Source organism: Anopheles gambiae, chromosome 2 (genome assembly GCF_943734735.2).
Source record: "Anopheles gambiae chromosome 2, idAnoGambNW_F1_1, whole genome shotgun sequence".
Lineage (NCBI taxonomy): Eukaryota > Metazoa > Arthropoda > Insecta > Diptera > Culicidae > Anopheles > Anopheles gambiae.
In genome coordinates, this window is record NC_064601.1 from 106,221,948 (window position 1) to 106,246,794 (window position 24,847).

Sequence of the window (24,847 nt, forward strand, 5' to 3'; positions counted from 1 at the left end):
AATATTTATTGAAACGGTGACACAGCTGATAATTGTTTCAAAAGATGTTCTTCATCTTCAATGCAAAATTTGTTGATAGACGATTGATGATGTTATACAAACACTTTTCATTTAGTTATTTAAATTTAAAATTACTTCAAAACAAAAATAGTCAATCACACCACAGATATGTCACATGCGATGACAATTATTACCAGCAAAGATTCAAGAATAGCACCACCTAAAGAAAACAAAATCTCTCTATCCATCTCGAACGTCGATGCGCGTTCGATAATTATAAATCCTGCTGATCTCCTGCAAAGCAAAACTACCGGCGAACCCATGCGAGAGAGGCGCATGCCGACGGATCAGCTCAGGTAGAGGACCGAACCACAACGCGCACCAATACCGGGAAATTAAAGAACGACGAAAATTACAGACATATTCACCGAAACAAAACAAAAAAAAGGAAGAAAATCAAAGTTTATTATAAAATAACGCCAGCGCTTCCAGCTGACACTTTTTTTAATTTTATTTTCCATTCCCTCGGCGGGGTCTTCTATTTTCAACCGACACACGGGGTACACGGGTACCGTGGCGCGCCCGTTGCGGTCTCTATCCGGGGGGCCAACACTTTGCCTCATTGCCGAGGCCGATCGCTAGCAGCGGTGTGGTCGAGTCTCGATCGTGGTCGCACCGCCAGCAGCGATTGTCGTGATTCACGCGAGTCACCTCGTGGCATTCGGGTCCAGCACGTGCACAGTTCGAACGTGCAGCTGCAGTGCAACCAGCTATAGACCGTTTGAAGATTGCTTTGCTTTTAATTGTTTTACATTGTTACCTTAAGCTGTCTATATTGTGCTGTGAACATAGTGATTTACCCTTAGCAGATCTAAATGGTGAGTGTGAAAGTGCTGTGATTGCGTTACATTCTTTAACTGTGTGTTTGAAATGTCTCTCTTCTAACCAACAATGTTGTTTTTTCGCTTCTAACAAGCTTCTGTGCAAATGATACGAAAAAAGAAAGGAAAGTGGGCTGCTGTTTTGATAAAGCAGCCGGACTTATTGATACGAAATGTGAATAATTATTATCACACCAAGGCAACTGCAAAACAAAGCAAAAAAGAATGTTATAATCAAACCCAATAATCGGATGGCCAAATCAAAATCAAACAAAAGAGCAGCAACAAGAAGAAACCACACTGTCACGTTGTTTGGAAATGTTAATTAGTGAGTGGGCAGAGTCACAAACACAAGTCTGAGGACTGAGCGCACTCGTCCGCCCGCCGTTATCAGCGCACGATTGGAAAGTGTGTGCGCGCACGGCACCGTAGCGCACAGATTGTTTATCGTTCGGTTTTGGGAGGCGATCGGTACGAACAAACAACTTGCCCGACGCAAACAATGAACAGGACGGGAAACAAACTCATCAAATTGAAGAAGAAAATGGTAATAACGTGTACCAACGGCACCGGGATCCCGCCGTATCAGAGGATAGATTATTGGTGGCAGGAAATTCGTTTCTTTTTTTTTTAGACAGAGCGCACACAACACTGCCAAACCGACGCAAACAAGGATCGCATGTCACGCTATAGGGATTGGGGTGGGACATATGGGGGATTTTGCGGGCACACCATCGCACCGACGGACGCAAACATCGGGAAAGCAACCCGAGCAAACGCGATAAGGATGGACGCGCAAAACCCACTTTTAATGATGGGACCGCACACAGCCCACACCAGCTGCTGATAACGTGCACAAAACCGTTGGGTACGTGGTCCGTGTGTGTGTGTGTGTCCTAGCGCACACTTTAGGCCTGTGCGCCCCGGAAATCATGTGCCCGGTGCGTGTCGGCTGCCTTTATCTGTGCAAAAAACTGCCAGTCAGGCTGGTTGTTTTTGTGTGTGTGTGTGTGTGTACTATTCTGTTGTTGTTGATGATGTCTTGTTTTTTGCACACAGAGGTGAAGAGGTCCCCATTTGAATAGGTGATAAATTTGCGCAAACAAATCACGGTGGGAGTGGCGAGGTTGCCTGAGCGGCGTGTCCTTGAGGATATTTTTGCCATTTAAATGCACGTTTGTTTATGAGCCGGGGTCATTTTTTTATTTTTATTCTGTGCCTTAAAACGTATCATCTTGTACTAAGGAGAGTAGTAGTACTTATTGAAACTGATTTTTAACCAAATTTTGTATGAAAAAGTAAGCAAACACGTTATAAAGCTGCATGATGCTGCTCACTCGACACACGATTGCATACTGTTAGGCGCAATTAATCCGTAACGGTTAAGGTCTCACCGTAGACTACTTAAACGTACCGATAAGCAGTGTGTGTGTTTGCATGATTTTTAAGATTAGTAACACGTAAAACTCGTAAACATATGATTAGACAAATGAATTAGCAACACATTTCAGTTGATTGCATCACATTTCCTCTTTTCTGTACGAATCTTATCTTGCAAGTGCGGAAAACACGTAAAGTTGAAATTTCCCCGCCCAACAAAAAAGGGCTTAAAATCACGTTTTCTCCACGTTAATCGTACTTCCAAACACTTTCCTTAACCCACAATCGCGATGTTATCGCCACAATCAACCATAGCAAATTCCCACACGTCAAGAAGCAATGCGAGGGACAGGAGAAAAAAACCCTACCTCGAAAAAACTTCCGGTGACTAACATCATTCTCTGTCGATGTGAGGCTATTTTTGGGGGAGCATTCGCTGCGATAAGGCCTGTTAATCGCGAGAGCACGGTGGATGACTTTCTGGACAATATATCGTAGTGATCTGATAAGTGTAGCAGTGAAAAGATTTAACCACCCGATAGAGGCCAACCGATCTCAGAATGTGTAGGAAGCATGGTGGAAGTATTACAAGACTTCTTTGCTTCCCTCGAACATCGATGCCGAATCTCTCTTCTTGTATTGTCCATATTTTTTGGCTCAAAATGAGAGGAGGGATGGAGGCTTGTATAAAAAAGGGGGAGTTTGGCAATGGATTTAGCAAAAGGTTGTTTACTTCCACCACCACACGATAACGCCGTACGCATCTCTCGTGTGCAGCTGGGCTGCCCCCATTGTCGGGTGGGAAAGATAGATAACAGCAGCGGCAGCAGCAGCAGCACCACCACCACGCTGTCGTCATTGTTGCGGGCGCACGCCACGGACGCATGACAATCGTTTCGCATGGGACCCATCGGCCACCCGTGTGGGCTGGTACTGCTGTCGCTAAGGGCCCACACCACACGCCGGCACACACTGTCGGACGCGCGGACCCAAAGCACGCACCGCACACCTTTCGATTATCGTACTCCACACCACACGTTGCACACATCAATCTCCAAGGCAAACACAATCGGTTCGAGATGCTTCACCCTAGAGGGGGAAGGAGCAGCTATTGGGACCCAGGTTCGTCCCCCTTCCTACTGCTCCCGGACGCACTGCAGAATGCCCTCGAGAACGCCCCGGATCAGATCGGTCCCGATCTCGTCCACCGTGTTCTCCTGCGCGTACTGGACGATCTCGTCGCACATCAGCTCCACGCTGACGCCGTCCGGATCGATGCCGGGCTTGTGCCGGATGCCGTTCGCGATGAACGCGATCGTCTCCGGATGGTTCACGTCCGCGATGTGCAGCGTCGCCAGCACCTGCTTCATAATGTCCACCAGGATGTTGTGCGAGTAGTTCTGCGAGGCGGGAAAGATCATCTCGAGACTGTTGCCGACGATTTCGCCCAGTATCTCCTTCGTGTCGATGTCATACCCCTCCTTGAACGTGCGGAAGATGCTCTCGATCAGCTCGGCAATCGCCTGGGGCGGTATGGTGATGAGCAGCTCCTCCGGTATAAAGGACTTGAAGTTTTCGATAATGTGCGGCAGCAGATCGCTCGCGTGCTCGGGCGCAAAGTTGTGTATGATGTTGGACAGATAGTGGGCCAGATGGTTGACGACGCGCTTGATGTCGGACTGCAGGACGCGCGAACCGAGCTGCTCCACCAGGAAGTCGTCGATCAGGCTGGAGATTTCGTTGTACAGGAAGTTGTCGGGCGAGCTGGCCCGGGTGCTGGGCGGGGCCGAGTCCATCACCGCATTGTAGACGGATTCGTCGGCGACCGGGACCGGTTTGCCGCAGACCGCTGGCGGTGGTATCTGAACCTCCACGTCCGGGCTTTCGGCCGAGAGGGGCTTGCACTTCATGCTGAGCGTGCGGATCTCGCGCTGCAGGGTGTTGATCTGTTCCTTCTGGATTTTGGCGATTTCGCGCAGCTTGCTGAGATCTTCCGAGTAGGTCGGCGGTGGCTGCTTGCGACGCTCTAGGATCAGCTTCTGGTGGGCGAGTGCTTTCTCCAGGTTGTTGTACTCCTCTTGAAGGACGGTCAGGATGTGCAGCTTCTCGGTGCCTTCCTGGATGACCTTCTTTAGCTCCTCCTGCTTTTTGGCGTACAGTTTCTGCGGGGGATAAAGCGGCTTCAGACACTGAGCAGCAATTGAAATGTTGAAAATCGGACTTACCTTCAGCTCCCGGGCACGCTCCTCGTAGCTCTTGCGCACGTCGTCCAGGTTGGCGCGCATCTCGAACGTGTACTGGCGCAGTATTGTCTCCTCCAGCTCGTCCAGATCGATCACGCGGCCAAACTTCTTCATCATCGTCTCGTTGATCTCCTCCTTGAGCGATACCAGCTGCTGCCGCATGAACTTGATGTCCGTCTTCATGCGCGCGAGATGCACCACGTTCACCCGGTGCTTGCGCTTGGTTTCGAGCGTTTCCGCCGCCAGCTGATCGACGCGCGCGTACAGTTTCAGCAACGCTTCCCGATTGAACAGCAAACTGTTCTCCACGTCCTGGAACTCCGTCTCGGTGCGGAAGTACTGCATCTGATCCATCTTCACTATGATCAGCGTGTCGATATCGTTGAGTCTTCGCTGCTTCTCGCGCCGCAACTCCAGCAGTTCGTTTTTCCTTTCGCTAAGGCGCGTTTCCGCATCCGCCAGCTTGGGCTTTAGGTTTTCCAGCTGCCGGTGCATCTCCTTCAGGGAGCGTTCCTCCCCGTAGTGGCGCCGCTGCAGCTCCAGCTTCTCGTTGCGCAGCTGGATGGCAAGGTTGTACAGCTCCGGGTTACAGCCGGCCGGACAGTGGCTAAGATCGAGAAACACCTTGCTCACTTCGCCCTCGTTCGCGTTCTCCAGCCCCTCAATGTCTTCCGACGAGTACTCGGACGACGAGTCCGACTCGTTGTCGTTGATTTTGCACGGCTTAAACTTCTTCTTGTAGATGCGCTTCATCACCTTGGTGTAGTCGTTGTCGAGGCAGCTCGAGTTGAAGCGCTGCAGGTTCGAGCGTTGCTCGCGCTGGATCTGCTCCATCTCCAGCTCGACCTGCTCGATCGCGACCCGCGCGTCCTGCACGGCCTGCAGCAGTCCGTTCCGCTCGATCGTTACCTGCTCCACGCTGTCCAGGACGGCCGTTTCGATCTTGCTAAAGTCCTTCAGTATCCACAGCTCCTGGTAGAGCGTGAGCTGAAAGTTTTCCAGCAGCTTCGCATCGGTGTCCACCTGCAGCCGCTCCTGGGCCAGCCGGTCCAGCTCACGGTCGAAGCGTTCGATGCGCGCCGACGCTTTGGCGATGATTTTGTCCTGCTTGAAGAGCTTTCCGATAAGGCGCAGCTCTCGCAACTCCCGCTCGTGCTTGCTTAGGGTGAGTGTGGCCTGCTGCTCCGGGGGCAACGTCAGCCCGAGCACTTCCTTCAGTATCATGTCGTGGCTTTGCCGGTGCGCCTTCCGATCCCGTTGCTCCAGAGCGGCCAGATTTTGACGATCCTCTTCGAACTTGTACTGATCGTCGGCGTACTCAACCTTCAAGTTTAGCGTAACATCGTGGGGGAATTGTTTGCGCTTTTCCGCCGGCAGCTCCTCGTGGATTGCTGCCAACTTTGCCCGCTGCTTCGCTATGTACCGCATCAGCTCGACCTTTTTCTCGCGCAGCGCAAACACCCGCCGGTTGTAGTCTCGGCGCAACGTGAACATCTCCTGCCGTATGCGCAACAGCTCGTGGTACTTGCCGGTGGTCGTTTCCACCTGCTCCTCGGCCGGCTCGTAGTCGGGATCGCTCTTGAGATTGTAGTCACCGATCGAGCCGGCCGCCTCCTTGATCGCCAAATCGTCGGCGGGATCGTTCGCGTTCGGGTCCGGCTTGGAGGCTTTATGTTCTTCCCACTGAAAAGGGTGAGAAGATTGTTGGTCGAGCTGTTTGGTTAAATTCAGTCCACCACTCACCTCTTGCTGGCGTATCGTTTCTTGGTTCTTGCGATCGCGGTACTTCGCCAGCAGGCGTCTCATTTTGCTTTCGAGCTTAAAGTCGATCGTCGACTGCGATAGGCCTTCGAGGAACGATTCTTTGCGCTGCATTTGGGAGTCCTTTCGGCGATCCTTGCGCTTGGCGGAAGTTGTCTCGGGAGCTCTTAAACAGCAGCAAAGGTGGAATTATTATTATTTTGATCAATTTAACAGAATCTAAGGGTCTATTATGCATGGTGTACTACATCAGTGCCTCGAAATGTAACATCAGTATCCCAAAAATGCTAAATCTTGTCTCCAAAATCTTGAAAAATGTGCTCTGTGCATAGACAAACAGTGAGAAACGACTTTTGTTTCAGAAAAAAGACAAACCTATCCTCCGGAGTTTTACACAACTCAATGAAGCGGCTTAACATTTGCAATAAAAAGATTTCATTTGATTAATGCTGTAATAAGAAACGACTCCACCTGAATCCAGCAACACTTACCGTCTACGTTCTGCCTCTTCTGCGACCAACTTCTCGACCTGCTGCACGGTTTGAAAGTAGTCATCGTCCAGCTTTTCGATACGGAAACTCTTCACCGACTGTCCACTTCTGCTTAAACAGACATGGATCCCCATTAATTTACGATTGCAAAGATCTTGTCTGGTCACAACCCGTTACCTTACTGCCAACACCTCGATCGGGTAGCTTTCCAGCGGCTCCAGGAAGAACTGCTGCAGCTTGCCGGCCGCAATGCGCACCTTCTCCACATCGAACGCCATCCGGCGATGGACCAGCCCGAGCTCGGCCGCCAGCTGCTCCCGCAGATCGTCCATGATGCGCTCGTCCAGCACAAAGTCCGTCACCGGTATGCGGAACGCTTCCGGCAGGGCCCGGTTACGCTCCAGCAAAGCCTCGAAACGCTTCCGATGGCTGGCGACGGTGCGCAGCACCGCCTCCTTGCGGTCGGAAACAATCTTCGCCAGCCGGTCCCGTTCCTGGCGCGCCTTCTGCTCCTCCAGCGAAGGATAGTCACGCTCGTCGATGTCGAACACGCGCTTGACACCCTTTTCGAGCGGTTTCGGAGGGATGGCTTGGAACGGTTCACCCTCACCGAACCACCGGTACGCGAACAGGTTACCGTCCGCCCCAACGCTGAAGATGTACGCATAGTCGTGGCTGAAGGCGAGTGCCGTCACTTTGCCCGTCCGATTATCGTGCATCGGCAACGTCCAGTAGTCGCTGAGGTCGCGAAAGTCCCGCTTGGTTCGATTCACCCGTATCGCACCGTCGCCCGTACCGAAGATGGTGTAGTTTGTGCTGGGGGGAATAAAACGCTCCAAAATTAGAGATGCCTATTGAACAGTGGGGGGAATTATTGTGCGAAAGGAAGGCCTTACTCTCGCAGATAGCACGTCAGCTCGACATCCTCCAGCTCCGGTATGGGCGTGCAGGACAGCGGGTCCTCATCGTCGAACCCGTACTCGTACACGTACCCTGCATCGTACCCGCCCATCGACAGCCACAGCGTGTCCTCGTCGGTGTACCGGGCCCACAGCACTGGATTGGGCACCTTCGGGATGTACAGCGGTTCCAGCTCTTCCTCCTCGTCCGAGTCGGCCAAAAACGCTTCCTCGTTGATCTCCGCCTTCGGGTTTCCGATGCGCATCCGCTCGAGCGTTTGCAGCTTACGGGCGCGCTTCTCCTGCTTGCGCTTCTCGATCTCGGCCACGCGCAGATTGCGCTTGATCTCCGACTTCACCGACTGGAAGGTGAGCTGCCGGATCTCGACGTGCCGCAGATGGTAGGAGATGGTCGTGTAGTCGACGGGCGCTTCGGGCAGCTCCACCTCGAGCAGCTGACCGTGCCGGCAGCCGACCAGTGCGGTGGCGGTTGTGTCCGGCTTCCAGCTAATGGTGCTGACGGCGGACGGGGTGTAGACCAGCCCGATGGGTTCCAGCGTCGCGTGAGGACTCGCTCGGACACAGCGATGCACGAAGATGGTTTGATCTTCCGAGCCGGACACGAGGATTGTTTCCCGAGCGTTTAAACCCAGCGCCGTGATGGTTTTCGAGTGTGGCTTGAGGAGTTGTATGAGATTGACTCGGTTTTCTGGATAGGAAAGGTGTCCCTCGTGCAGGTTAACGGCAACCGTTCGTAGAAACCCGTCCGCAAAGCCTAGCACAAGAATGGCTCCGGTCGGGTCGAGTGTTGGCGGCAGCCAGATCATTGACTGTCCGGCACACTGGAATCGATGGCTCAGCAGTAGCTCCCGCTTGGCGTAATCGTACACGCACAGCATACCGTCCACTCCGAGTGTGGCCACGTGGCTAGACACTGGGCTTGCCTGCACGGCCACAATCTCTCCCGCGTGACACTTGAACAGCTGCTGCGGTGGTTCCGTGTGATGCGCTGGGGTTAAATCGCACAACCAAATCCCACCGCTGCCATCCTGTGCGTACCACTGGAAGTCACCCTGCCGGCGCACCAAACACATCAGCTCCGCTCCGATGCGGAACTCCATTATTGGTTCGATCTCCACAAATCGATCGTCGTCCGGTGGATCGGCCAGCTCGACCGTCTCCCAGAACCAGATCCTTATCCGACCGTCCAGGCCCGCCGTCATGACTTCGCCCTCGCGCATCAAGATCTGCGTGATCGGCCCATCGTGGCAGGGTTTGCGGCCCTTGCGGCAAACTTCCAGTTTAATCAGACCCGCTTCCCACACGAGCACATTGCCCCACTGGCAGCCGGACAGGACTTTCTCATCGGGCAGTGGCAAAATCCCTACGATGTCCGATATCTCCGTCTTGCCAAAGCGGCCCAGTTCGCCCTGAAGCTTCAATCCGGTGAAGGTGCTGGACATTTTCCAGAATTTGATATGACCAAGGCCTGCGTTGGACACAAGGTATCGTATTAGAATGGATGATGGTTACCATAGCAACCAACTTACCGCACGTTGTAATGTGCCCCGGGACGCTCGGCGAGAACATCACGTTCAGCACATCGTTCGAGAACGACTTGCAGCGGAGAATGATTTCCGCCTCGCGCCAGTTCCACACCGTCAGCATGTAGTCGGGCTCGATGCCCTGCGAAATCAGCAGCTTACCATCCACGGTGTAGTCGATGCGCGAGTAGCCGCTCGTTGTACCGCCCGTCAGCAGGTTAACGACCGTCATCTCAGGATACTGGTAGATGATGATGGGCGGATCGACGCCATTCTCACCCACGGTCAGATGGCAATACTCCTCACTCGGGTTGGTCTGGATAGGAGCGAAACATTGGGGTAACATTGTTAGCAACTCAGGTAAACAAACACTCGCAGGACTGCGCCCTAGCTACCGTAATGCAACCGATGCCGCCCCCGGTCGAGCTGCGGCGTGTCGTAACGGTGTGCGTCGTTACGTCGAAGAAGTGTATCAAATTGCCCGACGCAAACACCAGGACGTTTTCGGCGATTTTGCACAAATTAAAGAACCGCTTGCAGTCGTATCCGTACGAGTAGCTGGGGAAGAAATGGGCAGACAGTTTGAATGGAATGGATTGCGGGAAGGGATGTTACTGCTCCATCTTCCAGGCAAGGATGTTACTCACTCAAACTCCAGCAGCTCGTTCGGGATGGTACAGGACGAGTTACGGATCGATTTCGATATGAGCGATTTTCCATCGTAGCGCCCGGTTGCCGGCCGTTCGTTTGAGCTCCGTTCCATCGCTTTTGAAGGTTTGGCTTCTACTGGTGCAGGTGTTTGTGCGGGAATAGGCAACGTATCGATGCCAACTGTTTAAGCGGCACGCAGCCGGTAACCATGACAATCTATAGCAACCGGAAAAAAACATATTGGCTGACTGCTGCTCCTTGTGCAGCATTGTAAAATTTACGGTGGTTCACTACATTGATCACTCAACATTAACACAGTTTTTAGCGTATGTCGTGACATCTCTCTAATATATTTGTCTCATTTGTGACTAGAGGTTACACGTTACCGGGGGATTTTTTCTTGTTGTAATTTATGGACATATTACCATTTATTTCTTTTGCTTTATATTAATATGATTTTAAGGGAAATCATATTGACCACAACAGTCTTTTTCTTTATTTACATATAGTCTGAGAAGGACAGTACCCCTTATTGCTTATTTAAACTAAACTAGGACCTCAAATGTGACACTTTTGTTCGATAGGTTCATGTAAGAACTCCATCGATTGTTTGATTTCGAAACATGGTTTAATGGGTTAATCGATGCTCAGACAGATTACCTGTCAAATAGTGTCAAAGTTTTGGCTTCTAGCTTGAGAACTGGTCACGCTATTTGATCAATTTAGTGAGCTTTTGAACAATAAATGTTATAGAAAGCATTTTATTGCAACATTTACTGCTAGGAAAAAGCGTTTACCAAACTACGCCTAAAAGCATGCAATTTGCATAAAAAAATCGGCAACAACTTACGTTTTTTAGCTGAATAATCCTAAAAATCGAAAAAAATTATGACAATTTGTGATAAATTTAAAGTATTGAGTTATCTCGCTATACCAAATCTAGTAAAGTGTAAAACGCACCAATATTGCTGATTGAATCAGATCTAGGTGTAGTATTTGGGTTGGAATGGGTTTGGGATAAGTTCTTGGAATGGTGTGGGTTTAGGATAACTTCCAGAACCGGTCTGGGTAGGAGATGAGCTCCAGAATCGGTCCATTAGCTCCAGATAGGTTTGCAAACAGTGTCATGGGAATAAGTTTCAAAGCCAGAATGAGTATCAGTTCCTCGACGGGCATGGAGTTGGAATATACTCCAGGATCTTTAAGCGTTCTATAAATTCCAAGAGCGGTGTGGGTACAGTACCTCAGCCATTGGGATGGTATGAGTTCAGGAACATTTTCAGGATCTTAATGGATAGAGCAAGGATTCAGATCAGTTTTAGTAATAATATAAGTTCAGGATCCGATCGATATAGGTTCAACTATCACTTCGGGTAAGTATCTCTCTACATTCCAAGTTGTTTGTAAAGGTAACTGGGTATCCAGTACTAGCCTATTATCCTCTGAAGTTATTTTACGTAGCCATGCAATCAGCTGAATAAACTAGCAATAATAAGTCATATTGGGCCGGTCTGGTGGTACAGTCGTCAACTCGTACGACGTAACAACATGCCCGTCATGGGTTCAAGTCCCGAATAGACCGTACCCCCATACGTAGGACTGACTATCCTGCTATGGTAACAATAAGTCACTGAAAGCCAAGCTCACTTCACCAGTGGGTACAGGCAGGCCTTGACCGACAGCGGTTGTTGCGCCAAAGAAAAAAAAAAGTCATATACAAGCTTACTATTATTTCAACAAGTTATCTATTATTGTGGCATTATAGACATAAGTATTTGTAACAACGTCATACATTGTCATCTTATCAACGTTGCATTCATATCACACGTCTTGCTGAACTCTCAACTTGAACTGCATTCCCCTCCGATGCAATTCCTAGCCGCAAAAACCGATCATCGATACACCTGCCAATAGTCTCGTATTTCGCAACTGTAACAAACACTAATGCTCCCCCCTCCGCTTCCCTCCCCGGTTCATTGACCGTCTGATCGATAAATTCCCCTCCGCACGGAGCTGATGAAACACCACGCGCCAGTTTCACCAGATGCGTCCGCTTGATAAGCCCGCAGCGCTGGTCCAGCTGTTTCCCAGACCAGCGGGTCCAAGGTATCGTCGCGGACTCCGGTCGAAAATCGCCTCTCCTATCACGCAACAAAACATGGGGGGATCCTTGAGCCACGGGGTCGTCCCCTAGCCCCAACAGGGCGAGACACCTTTAGCGAGTACGGCTTTCCGTTATAAATTATCCTCCAGTCCCCGGGTCGCTATCAGTCGCAGCCCTTGCATGCCCGCAGCCAACCGACACGAACCGGATTCGTGTTCAGCGGATGATTGGTTTCGGTGAGCGGGCACCGATTTTGGGGGGTGCTATTTTTGGTGGACGCCTTCAAAACAAACAAAAACCTAGGAACGGAGCAAAGGGTGCGATAATTAATCATCCAAGAAACCAGAGGGGGTTGATTTTGCGGCGAATGATCTACAGGGCAAAGTGCGCGGAGCTTCGACGGTGTAACATACCCTGCGGAACCGCCTCCCTCCGCGGGGTGTATTGATGCATTTGTCCAAAGTAGGACAAATGCTCTCGGTGGTCCGGCTGGCCCTTGGACGGAGCGTGTAGTTGCGATAAGCGCCCGATCTGCGCACAACGGCTGTCCGGAGCCCGGGGGATGATCGAGAACCAGCCCGAACCGGTTCGCGCTGATAACCCGAAGGGTTAATTTCTCCCTCACCGAGCAGAATCGGATTCGGTCCTGGTGTGGGGCCGCGCGTCAATAAGTGACAAGCTGTGTGATGGGTGTATTACATTCTGCCAAGAGGTGTACTTCAGATATTCCCACACACACACACACACACTGAGGCAAGGGCTTATTTATGGTCAACTAGAAGGTACTAGAGTGGGTCGTATAGCTTCCAAAAACATGTGTTCGGCGTGTGCCGTCGTCGGACGCATGATCACGCAGGAAGTGATGTAATGTTCGCCACATATTACTAACGAAAAACTGCCAACACGTGTGTTTGTGTGTGTTTTTCCAACTCGAAACTTCCCCCGTTCAAAGTCTATAGCCTTGACTAATGGGAGCCTACACAGTGCCTGCGTGATCAGGCGGCCAATGGTAATAAAAACCCTAAAAATACACACAAAATCCACCAACACCTCTGTTGCTGGAATCACGGCACACACGAATTCCCCCCCTGTAGGCGAGTAGTATTGTGCCTGTCAGGCTGAGTCGGGTATGTTTCCGTAATTGACGGAATATTGCGCGCGCCCGCACGCGATAAGAAGGTAGAAGCAGACGGGACGCGACAGCATGCTAATCGTTGGTGGAACTGGCTCGAACCGGTTCAATCCCTGGCCGGGCGTGCTGGACAATCCGGTACCACGGAGTGCGTTCGGCTTTATCGGTGCTGTACGAGCGCTTCCAGACGTGCAGCGCGATAAGAAGCGCTTCGCCAAAGTGGGGGTGAGATGACACAAAATGAAATAGCCGGGTGGTCCGATGACAGGATCCGATTGGGAATTTCTGAAGCATCTGAAAGTGTCTTCGAGTCAGAATTGATGTCAAATCGGGTTATTTCCAATGAACAATCAATTCCCTGGAACCAACAAATTACCATAACGTCACGACAACCCTCAAGCCTCAGCTAAAGGGGCCCACTTTTCACCGGAAGACGGGCAGTGGACGGTTGTTTGTACCGGATCTTATCAAAGTGCACTACCGTGCACTTGGCGTCTTGACGTTATCACAAGCACCGCGATGCCCGACGAATGTCAATATTAGTAATGCTGGGAATTAAATTGTGGACGTAACAAACTCTGCGAGAGGTTAGGTTTGGCGAGAGCACCACACGCCGGACCGATCGACGTAAGGCCGGCTGTCCCTTGCTGGGGTCCAAAGCGATGCGTAGTTGTCCGCCGCTCGATGGGAGCTCACTCGCTACCAACCTCGACTAGACGGAACGACCCTGAGCCTGTTTGATGGCGTTGCAGGGCATGTGATGTACCGGTGGCTCAACACGATCGAACTCCGAACCGGTTTGCACAGGATCGGTACGCCCGGGTGGTTTAGTCTATTGGTGCCGATCGTGTACGTGAATCCAGTTTGCACTAGCTAGCGAGCAGCTCAATGGGAGTGAATCCCACCAACGGACTAATGACCCGGATTAATGAGAATTTATAGAATCGTGGGTTATCGCGAATGCAGCGCTACGTTGAAGCCTTCCTTGATGCTGAAGCTACTACGTAGTATGTCCAAGCGACACGCGGAGTGTCTAGACGATGCGATATCGATAGCTAGACCTACAGTACCGATCGTGTGCATCTGATGAGATTTTATGCTCTGATTGGGGCGCTACTATTTGTTTGGAGTGGGACCGATTTCATTCATTGCTATTTTGATAACGCCTTCCTAGACGCTTGTTACGTTGGTTTTGGTGTAACGCTTCGCAGGTGGCGTCTCTGCTTGCTTAAGTGAGCTATTTTATTTCATATTAGTAAACTTATTAAAAATGTTCGGAATCTTTCGGGGTCAGTCACTGGACACTGTTTATTACAAATGTAGGGCAAACTCAATTCACGCCATCGATTGCAATCAGTATGCATAGATAAGCAATAATCTTTATAGCATTAGACGTCCGGTGTGATTCTTATGACGTGCTTAGCACACCCCAGAGTCCCTTGCATTAGTATCTATGGAATTAGGGCTTTGCTCTGAGTATCTTCCACTTGAGCCTTGAGCTTTTTGTCAGTTTTGGCCCACAAGTGACCCTGAACATACTTGAGGTTACGGTAGATTATCTATCAGGTTTGTCGAAGCTGTTGAAAAAAACATGAAACTGCATAGGCTCTAATTTCGATCATGATGCGTTTCTTGAGTATTTTTACGTTTTTCCTCAATTCTAACCCATAACCTCAAATTATCAAACAGAATGCTATAAAAAGACTGAAAAGTTGCATTCAATTGGCTTCTATTTATAATGTAAAAACACATTGTTTTGTGAAGCGTTTTTTCTTATTTTACTTCTTCATGCTACATCTTTCTCTTATTGCTCTTCTGCGTCTTCTTAACTTCTTTTTCTTCTTCTTTATTCTTCTTCTTCTTTCTTCTTCTTCTTCTTCTTCTTCTTAACTTTTTCTTTTTTTTCTTCTTTCTTCTTCTTCTTTCTTCTTTTTTATTTTTGTTTTTTTTTTTAATATTTTTTTCATGTTTCATCTTTTTTTCCTGTGTGCTCTTTTGTTCTTCTCTTTGTTATGCTTCCTTTTTTGTCTCAATTGATTCATGTTATAGTTCTTCTTATTCGTATCATCATCATGTTATTTATCGTTTTCTTCGGCTTCTTCTTCCGTTCCACTTGTCATTGTTCTTCTTTCTCTTCTTTGTCTTTTTATTATGGTTATTCTTCTTCTTCTTGTCCGCTTTCTTCTTCTCCTCCTCTTCTTCAGTTGTCTGTTATCAAGCCCTATTTAAAAAAAAAAGCTGAAAGACCATGCGTCTCCATCTCCACTCCAAGCGTCGCTTGCCGTCACTACCCATCAACTTCCGTTTGATAGTGTCGAACCCGTCCAATAGTAGATGGATTGTATCTTAAAATATCCCTTAAAGCCCCCACACGCCACCAGTCTGTAGCGAACCGATGCGTTCGAAGATGTCATCGGGACGGCTTTATCGACGCGCTCGGATTTGTCGAGGCACGGTTAGGCCACCCCGATGCCTTCCCATCATTTCCTTTCCTGCTTCTGATAACGGAACCCCCCTACCGGAGCAGCACACCGTGAAAGGGCACTTTTCGTGTTCCAGACCTACTTCAACGTTTTCCCCCAGGGCGGCGGCATGACGTGCGCGTATTATGAGACTCGCGTTTGAAGGAACGGCCTTCGAGGCGAGGCGTGTGCACACAGGCCATGCAGCGACAGATAGGAATAACCTTCCCTCGTTTCACACAGAACCATTCCTCCAATTGTCCAAAATCACTATCATCCATTGGGCCCACCGCACACACACAACCACACCCCGGGAGGTGATACTGACAGTCAGTATCTCGCTCTCTCTTTCTCTTTGTGGTTCTCTTTCGCTCACCCTGCCTATTTAGCCTGGTAGGGAGACTGATAAGAACGCTGTAAGTCGCTGACCGAGATGTCGCTGGGTGTGTTGGTGGTCGTACACACAAGTAGTAGCGTTAAAATGTGTTCCGGTTAGGTGGGGGGCCTTTAGTCAGCATCTCGAACTCGTACCGCTCGGACCGCGCGCCAGGTTCGTTCGCCAGCACAAAAGGTCGCGCGTGGTTGAGTGCTACAGTTGATAAAGCACCGGGCGAAGGATCGGATCCATGCCGGGAGCGCCTCGGAGGATTCGGATTGTGTGTGTTTGCCGTCTTGTTTGCGCTACGCTTTTCTCCGCACAGTGTTGCTGTTCCGTCCAATATTATTAACTTCTGTGTGACCGAGAGGGAGAGAGAGAGCGTTTAGAGTTAGACGAGCGACAAACGACGAAAATGCAAAAGAAATCGAATCAGTGAAAGCGGGAGTGTGAGAGCAAGAAAAGATTAGAACAAAGAGGCCATCTTGGTAGTGAGTGATCGGTAGTAGATCGGTGGATCATTGCTACGTGTGTGTGTGCATTTTGTGCTAACTCTTGTTCCAACGTGTGCTTGTGTGTGTGTGTGTTTCATGGTGAATGCAAATAAGCCGCAACTTGCTAACAGCCCGGAATGAGTAGTAATTAACACGTTAAGATAACGCTTCCAGTGTTGTGACAGTGTCGTAGTGTCCTCTGGCTGTCTCGACACCGGCTTTAACCCAAAGAAAGCACATCTAACCTTAAATGACATAAAAAATATAAAAGCAAAAAGCAACCAGCGTCGCGACAAAACACACGGCACAACAATGCTAATCAACAAAGAAACCATCCCGTACAGGATGGGCCTGCAGCCCTTCTACTACTACCAATCGTCACCGCCGGTGCAGAATGAGCGGCTCGGCGGCTACCACCCGATAACGCCCCCGTACCACCATCCGTACGACTTTATCCTGCCGATGCAATCGTCGCCACCGGGCTCGATGCCGGCCAGCGCAACGGTAGCGGCGGTAGCGGCCGCCGCCACCGCCGGTGTACCCGTGCCGACCGATCGTCTTCGGTCGCCGGCCTCATCAACCGGCTCGTCGCCTACGTCTGTCGGCTCATCGCCACTGTACTTCTACCTGAACGGGCGCAACACCGGCACGGAGGGAGCTGCCGTGTCGGGAAAGGATCAACTTGCGGCAGGGCCGCTTTCACCACCCCACACACCACCATTGCGCGATCGCTCGCCCTGCCCACTGTCGGGTCGGGGTGAAGTGCTCGGTACCGGCAGTACGGCAGCGCAGCGCAACTCCGTCATTATGAAGGTGCAGAATCAGCAGGTCGTCCCGATGCAGGGCGAAACCGACGCGAGCAGCTCGCAGTCCGAGCCGGACACGGTGGAGGAGTTTGTCTGCCGCTGGGAAAACTGTTACTGGTAAGGAAGGCGATGGTTTTGTCGATTAGAAGTGGGATATTTTGTGAATTTCGCTGTCTCATTTCTAATAGGGGTACTTCTTACTAGATGGCGCTGTTCTGCTCTCGTTTAAAACTAATCAGAATTTACGATAGAGCTAGATAATTCATTTATTGCTTGTGAAGGAGTCAATACTATTGCACTTTGAATGCAACACGTACAACAGTCTTCAATGAAACTTATAAAAAAGCTTAATATACTTGAGCCTAATTTGCTTTTTGGCTGCAGCAGACAGATGGCGCTGCAATTGAAGCATTCTAAGTTCTGTTACGATTTCAACAGTCTTAAATCAGCAGTAAGAGCATTGCAACCCAATGATCATTTAGACTTTTTTTGTAATTTAGAGGCATTTCAAGGAAAGTTCCTTATTTTATTTACTCTTAAAACGGGACAGGTGACACCCTGTACCATGTACCGACTATCGTAAGTTGTTTTTTTACTCCCAGAAAAGATCTCTCCAGGCAGTTTGTTATCTTTTTCCTCGCCACCGCGGATCATATGATTGTCGCGAGATATAAGAGCCAAGATGAGACTGGAGAAGAAGCGAACGTTTGCTCCTCCGGCTGTCCAACCACGTAAAGCAAACAGACAGCCCCAGCCTTCCCTCTTCCCTTTGGGGCCACGTTCTTATTCTGCCTTCCCTGAGTCGCACGTTTTCTGTTGTACCGTGTGCAGATGTCAGCGTGAATCTAGCGAGAAGCTCTCGTTCATCGTTCATTGTTTATCGTGGTACGATTCCAGTGGTACGAAGAGCACCACAAATTTGGAATCAAGTTAGCATATTTTGGTGAAGGAAATGTAAATATAATATAATAAATCTAATTGTATTGTCAAAACTGAGGACTTTTAAGCAGAAAATGCTTTGAAAATCATTTTGAAATTTTTAAACAATTCTTAGAATCTCAGATTCTGAACATGAATTCGGCGAAAAGGGCTTATCAACAAGTGCTCTTGAGTAGTCTAGCGCCTACTGATGAAATTTTTGTGTGTGTGAGTGTCTGTGCCTCGATTTTGATTGGGCTCCCATCTCGTGCGAGGCGTTTTCGCCCGCTTTGGCTCATCCAAAGGCGCGTTACTGATAAATGCGTTAGCACGCTCTCACCCTCGCCAACCATTCCCTGCCAGCGGAGCAGCAAATTTACAGCTTCTCTAACTCGTGACGTATACCACCGCCGGTGGTGGCGGTAGTGCCTATTTTGAGCGCGTTTTGTTATGCCCCTTGGTCAAACACCAGGTTTGATAAGGCATGGTTTCGCAACATTGAAATAATTACACCATGGTGGTGGCAAGCGACCAGTGGACCACATCCAAAGCCTTGCTAAACCTGCAAACAAAAAAACAGGCAAAAATCCCAAAATCTATTTCCGGTTGTGATGAGCCAACGATTCCGGCCGCACAAAACACCTTCGAACCTTCGTCGAAAAGCTTGATTAACCCGCACCACGACCAAGCCCTTTCCGCGACCATGCGGTGAGATAATGATCGTATCATCATCATCAACCCGGGGGAAACCGGGGACCTCGGTCCGGTGCGGCCAAACAATTGCGGCCAGCCGGTGTGTTCGAGGTCGATATATCTTATCGGCACAATATCAGCCGGCCTGTGCGTGACGTTGACCCGTTCGCTCACTTTCAGCACTAACACCGCGCGCTAAGAAACTCCCACTAATCGTTCCCTCTCTTTCTGCAGCGTGTTCTTCAAGCTGGAGGATCTGGCAAGTCACGTTACGCAGAAGCACGCCGTCATCGGGCTGGACGGTTTGTACTACTGCCGCTGGGAGCGCTGCCTGCGCCAGGACCGTGGCTTCAACGCGCGCTACAAGATGCTGGTGCACGTGCGCACCCACACGAAGGAGAAGCCGCACCAGTGCGGCAAGTGTGGCAAGTGTTTTTCGCGCGCGGAAAATCTGAAAATTCACCTCCGCTCACACTCGGGCGAAAAGCCGTACGTCTGCCCGGTGGAGGTAAGTTGCACCAGCAGGCTTGGATCTTGGATGTGCGGTGTAAACTAATCTCTGCTTTTGCTCTGCCACTTGTAGGGATGCAACAAAGCGTACTCGAACTCTTCCGATCGGTTCAAGCACACCCGAACGCACTCGAACGACAAACCGTACGTGTGCAAGGTGCCGGGCTGCAACAAGCGCTACACCGATCCGTCCTCGCTGCGCAAGCACGTCAAAACGTTCAAGCACGCGAACCTGGACGGCTGCTCGCCCCTGCGGCTGCCGGATGTGTGCTGCATGGAGTACGAAAGCTACTCCCAGGACAGTACGCCCCGCTCGGATGCGACCGGTTCCTATCCGGACTACGATTCCGAGGACGACGGTGGTGCGCTGATCGATGTGGTGTGCTGCGACGAGGAGGCCCGGCTCTATCCCGAGTACGGGCCGCAACGTTTGGCGGGCTGCGAGCATCCCGGGTGCTGTCAGCAGTTTAAGCACGGTGCCAGCTACTGGGGCTTGATGGAACAGGCGGACGATTCCCGGCGCCAGCTGATGGATGGCGAGCAGCTCGAACCGTGGGACAACGGCAACGGTACGGCATCGCGCGAAGACGACGCACGGTGCGGGGAAGGTGTCGTCGTCGTCGGTGCTGCCGGGGCGGGTGAGCGTCCGGAGGTGCCGAGGCTGCTCAAGATGGACGTGGAAGATGGTCCGCTCGATCTCAGTGTACATCACCGATGAAAGTATGCAATTGAGGAGATGTTGTTTGGTTTTTTTATTTCGTTGTTTTAAAAGAGGTGCGCGTAGTAAGCGTAACTTATCCCCATAACCTTACTTTCCCGTGCTCCCTTTTCCCTATCCTGTCCCACACCACCTTCCCTTTGTTTCTGCATTGAAACAAACATTTTTAACTGTGTTCTGCAACGCAACTGATGGATTTTGTAGTCTGTAAGGAAACAAGTTTTTTTTATTATTATTATTACTTTAATATTTTACACACAACATGCAAGCAAATAAGCAAACAAGCAAGCAAACAAAACATATCTATAACAAAACGTTTATCTTTATTGTGTAATGCCGCAAGCGAGCAAAACTAACAAAAACTACATGTTTAGCTGTAACGATACGATCGAACACTAGTGCAATGTGCTGCGAATGTTTTAAACTTCATATGGCGGGCGGGCAGCTCCCCACAACAACAACACACACAATAAAATGGTGCAAGTGTAGGTTTAGTAGGCTAGAACAATAATGCTAGAAGGATTTGTGATTTTGATGGCAAGAGAGATGGAAGAAGCGAGAAAGAGGAAATGGAGAAGAAGAAATAAGAAGCAGAAAAAGATGATCAAGAAAGAAGAAGAAAGCTGAACAATAGAAGTAAAGGGGAAAGAAGTAAAAAGGAAAAGAAAAAGGAAATAGAAGAAGTACGAAGAACACAGAAAAAGGAGATATAGGAAGAAGAAAGATGACGAAATAAGAAGAAGGAAGCAGAAGAAAAAGCAGTACAAGAAGACGGAATAAGAAGAAGAATGAGAAGAAAGTAGAAGAAGATGAAATAAGAAGAAGAAACAAAGAATAGGAGAATGGGAAGAAAGAAGAAGAAAGAAGAAGAAAGAAGAAGAAAGAAGAAGAAAGAAGAAGAAAGAAGAAGAAAGAAGAAGAAAGAAGCAAGAAGAAGCAAGAAGAAGCAAGAAGAAGAAAGAAGAAGGAAGAAGAAGAAAGAAGAAGAAAGAAGAAGAAAGAAGAAGAAAGAAGAAGAAAGAAGAAAAAAGAAGAAGAAAGAAGAAGAAAGAAGAAGAAAGAAGAAGAAAGAAGAAGAAAGACGAAGAAAGAAGAAGAAAGAAGAAGAAAGAAGAAATAAGAAGAAAGAAGAAGAAAGAAGAAGAAAGAAGAAGAAAGAAGAAGAAAGAAGAAAGAAGAAGAAAGAAGAAGAAAGAATGAGAAAGAATAAGAAGAAGAAACAAGAAGAGAGAAAGAAAGGAGTACATAACATTTCTTTCTCCTTTTATTCTATTCTTTTTATTGAATGAGACAGAAAACACGAATGTCGAAAAGGACAAAGCTTAAGAGCAAGAATAGAACAGCACGAGAATAGGTGTTACTAATGGAGGAGAACATTAAAACAGAAAAAAAGAGTAAAGAAAGAGAGCGTGTTTGTGTGCGAGAGAGTGACAGTACAATTATAGAAAAACAAACAAACGGAACAACACTCTGTGGTGTGTATTGAAACTCAACTTCTTTTAACTAATGCAGTGCAACACGAAAACAAATACTTACTTGTTACAATCTTTAACCCATTTATGTGGTGTGGTTGAATAAAGCAAACCAAAAGCAACAAGCGCGTTTTTCGGGAAGTGAAGGGACTAGGGTAAAGTAGCAAATTGGAATCAGAAACATCCTTTAGTTTTGGCATTTATTATTTCTTTTTTAGAAAAATATTATGTCCACTATGTTGATGTCCACTAAGCTTTATTTCTGTGGCTTCGACCCAATGGGAAAGGAAGGTAAACTGGGAGCTCCACCACCACCACCACCTCCGCCCAAGCCACCTCCTCCTCCACCCAGTGCACCAATCACCGTTCCAAGCATCCCCGGATTGAACGGCGTAATGATGGCCTGAAATGTGCCCAGTATCAGCGATGCCTGGGGCGACCCGCTCGATTGCTGTCCACCGGCACCGAGTTCCGGTAGACCACCGCCTCCACCGAGCAGTTCACCCAGGCCGGGTAGAGGTTTCGCTGTGGTTGGCTTTTCACTGGCAGTGGTCGTCGGAAGTGGTGGTCGTAAATCCAACGGTCCTGCCCGTGCATCCAGATCGCCAGCAACATCGGGCGGTGTTGGTGATTGTTGTGTATCATCCGGCAAATCCCCGAAAGATGAGTTACAGAGCAACAGCACAAATAGTAGCACAAGCAGGCGTAGCTTCTGTTGTGTCATGTTTTTAACTTCTGTTACAAGCTCCGTTGGACGCGGTCTGCAAGACTTCTTCAGTACGATCGCTACGAAAGACTGCTTAAATGCAACTCCGAGCTGGAAAACGTTTCCGGACAAATGGTTTCCGGCCTCTTCTGGGGGTGAAAAAGCATTTGAGTCGCTGCAATAATTACACACCGGTTCGCGGTGATAAGAGAGCCGGTACGTGCGTTGGTATTATTCAATTAACATGCGTTATGCTGGCCGAGAACGGTTTCACCCCAAGGGTTCGAAAAGTTATGAGCAACACACGATATGGACTATCAACTCGGGCCGGGGGTCAGGTTGGCAACCCACTGTTCGTTGCAGTGTGGGGGGGTTTTTTCGCACAGAAAGCGGAAATCGTTAACCTGAACGATGTGGTGGTGCGTTATTCAATGCAAATCGGGCAGAAAAATGTTATTGGAATGTTTTGGGCGAATTTATTAAGTCGTTAGTCGTGCCGCGTACGAGCTTGTTGCGTTATTTATGGGGCATTCCGTTTTGAGTGGTGCTGTGAATTTTGGAAACAAAGGAATAATAAAAAAAGAAAAGTAATGCAATTTACTTCCTCTAGTTTGCCTAAGGTTATGCAATTTGCACGACACTTACATCAGAGGTGAGCAACTTGTTGCGATTTAAGTTGAAACTGATTAGTTTTTGGTCTTTTTGGGTAAGTTAACTATATATAAAAGAAAATATGTGTGTTCTTTGGTTCTTGGTTTTAGATAGTGCAGTTTTTGATATTTCCCTTTTCAGTATTATTTTTCAAACGCTCCTACATGCTACCATATTGAACAATTATTTTCATTTTAAAGATAAATGATATTTTAATACATACCAAGTGCTTCCAAACCAAACCAATTTCGGTAAACCAATCAATATTTCCCCCATTTGAGTGCACTAACCACGCAATTCGCTCTTTTCCATAACGAATGATCAATTCGTCTTACTCAAACCCCTCCGCAGCATTAAATATTGCATTCTGATGAAGTCCCGGTTGATGAAATAAAAATCAAACCCAAACTCCCCCCTCCTGCATACACATTACCCTAGATGCCATTGAGCGGTTGAATTAAACTTCAACAGGTTTTTAATTGACGCTAGAACCATATGCGTATGCAGGCCTCATGAACCAAGGGTTACGAGCTACAGTATGTCTACTGCGGCACAGTTGCCATCGGCAGAGGCAAAAAAAAGTCCCCAAACGCAAACATTTGCGACCGAAATTTCAAACTTGAAGCACTGCTTGGTTCACATGATGCGATCGGAAAAGCAGGACGGAGATAGCAGCGTTTCCGTGAGGACCTTTCGGTTTGATTTAACATTTTTGCTGCAATTTTTGTTCCAATATTTGCGTTTCCCCAGTCAATGGTGTTCTGGCCAAGCGCTTGTGTGCTGTCATGTGTTGACATTGCTTTCATGCCGTCCAATTCGGTTTATTTAACGGCACGAAACATTGTATTCGGAGAGTGGTGTAAAAATAAAAGCAAGTCAACGAGATGGATGAGAGCATATATTGGCATACCGGGCAACTGCAACAAACCGGGGTCGTCTGGCTAAATAATAAAAAAAACGTCATAAAGTCCCGAGGGCTAATTTCCACCGGTCGGTGCAAAGGCCGGACAGGAGTAATAATAAAGCCTTTCCACTTTTACCCAGAGCAAGCGCATCGTCCGATCAGTCCAACGAGGGGTGGAAGAAGGGAACCGAAAGCCTTTCATTTACAGTCGGCCAGACAGCTACACTCCTTTCGCCCCATTGCCCGAATGCATCACAACCACAACCACCACCACCGTTCGGCGATTAACTCTGGCGCTGGAATGCAAAACGGTGCCAGATGCAAATCCGTCTGCCCCTTCACAGGGGTGAGAAAGAGACACAGTGAGCGAGGAGGAGAGTTTTCATTATCGTCGACTTTCCACGAACTCCGCCGGCGAGCTCACGTGCAGACGGCGTCTTACGTCGTTTCCGGTCCCAGCGCCCAACGTCAGACACATGCTACACGCTCCGCAACGAACGAACAAGACGGCATGAACGGGAGGGCAAGGTGAACGAAGTAAACGAATTTTAAATTTTGTGGATAGCCGAACGGAAGCACTCCACTGGCACTGGCACCGGACACTCTACTCGATGCACTCTTTGGTGTGCTTCAGACGATGCTACCGGGACGAAACTTTGCACAAAATTGCAAACTAAGTCGGAAAAAATGATAGTTAGTCGAAGTAAAATTTGTGCTAGTGTGTGTTTGCAGTTTTTCGCTTTGTTTTTGGAAAACTCAAATCGAAAACCTGATCGGGATCGGGACGGGATGGTAAACTTTCTGCTGGACACATTGGGATATAATGATGAGAACAAGGAAGGTTATCGAAAAGTGTCTCATTTTTCCCGTGAATTGTTTAGAAATTTGATGGCTTGTTTGCTTATTTGTTATCCATAGTTCAGATTGCTCAAGGTGAGATGATAAAATTCAACAAATTTAATGCTTCATCGGTACAGTAGCGCTACAGTGAGAGATAATGTGTTCGAGTGTGAGAGGTGAGCAAATTTTCTCATTACTTTTCACTATGGGC

General features: G+C 48.8%; 2 protein-coding genes across 4 annotated transcripts; one reads left to right on the top strand and one right to left on the bottom strand.

Annotated features, from left to right (window-relative positions):
• Nucleotides 1–467: 467 nt before the first annotated feature.
• Nucleotides 468–21,660, top strand: LOC1270324 (zinc finger protein GLI2). Of its 2 annotated transcripts, XM_061642821.1 has the most exons (4): nt 468–878; nt 16,763–17,341; nt 19,070–19,343; nt 19,419–21,660. In XM_061642821.1, exons 2-4 carry the CDS (start codon nt 16,764–16,766, stop codon nt 20,061–20,063), a joined length of 1,497 nt encoding a protein of 498 aa, XP_061498805.1. In that variant the 5' UTR covers nt 468–878; nt 16,763; the 3' UTR covers nt 20,064–21,660. The 2 variants fall into 2 exon arrangements, with proteins under 2 accessions (XP_061498805.1, XP_309008.5); XM_309008.5 differs by lacking the exon at nt 468–878 and having other exon boundaries at nt 15,153–17,341.
• Nucleotides 1,960–10,156, bottom strand: LOC1270325 (cilia- and flagella-associated protein 44). 2 transcript variants are annotated; one of them, XM_061642820.1, is made up of 10 exons: nt 9,847–10,156; nt 9,595–9,757; nt 9,206–9,515; nt 7,653–9,144; nt 6,934–7,572; nt 6,757–6,864; nt 6,641–6,676; nt 6,248–6,431; nt 4,487–6,187; nt 1,960–4,423 (listed from the first exon to the last, which is right to left on the bottom strand). In XM_061642820.1, exons 1-10 carry the CDS (start codon nt 9,960–9,962, stop codon nt 3,398–3,400), a joined length of 5,775 nt encoding a protein of 1,924 aa, XP_061498804.1. In that variant the 5' UTR covers nt 9,963–10,156; the 3' UTR covers nt 1,960–3,397. The 2 variants fall into 2 exon arrangements, with proteins under 2 accessions (XP_061498804.1, XP_309009.5); XM_309009.5 differs by lacking the exon at nt 6,641–6,676.
• Nucleotides 21,661–24,847: the final 3,187 nt, after the last annotated feature.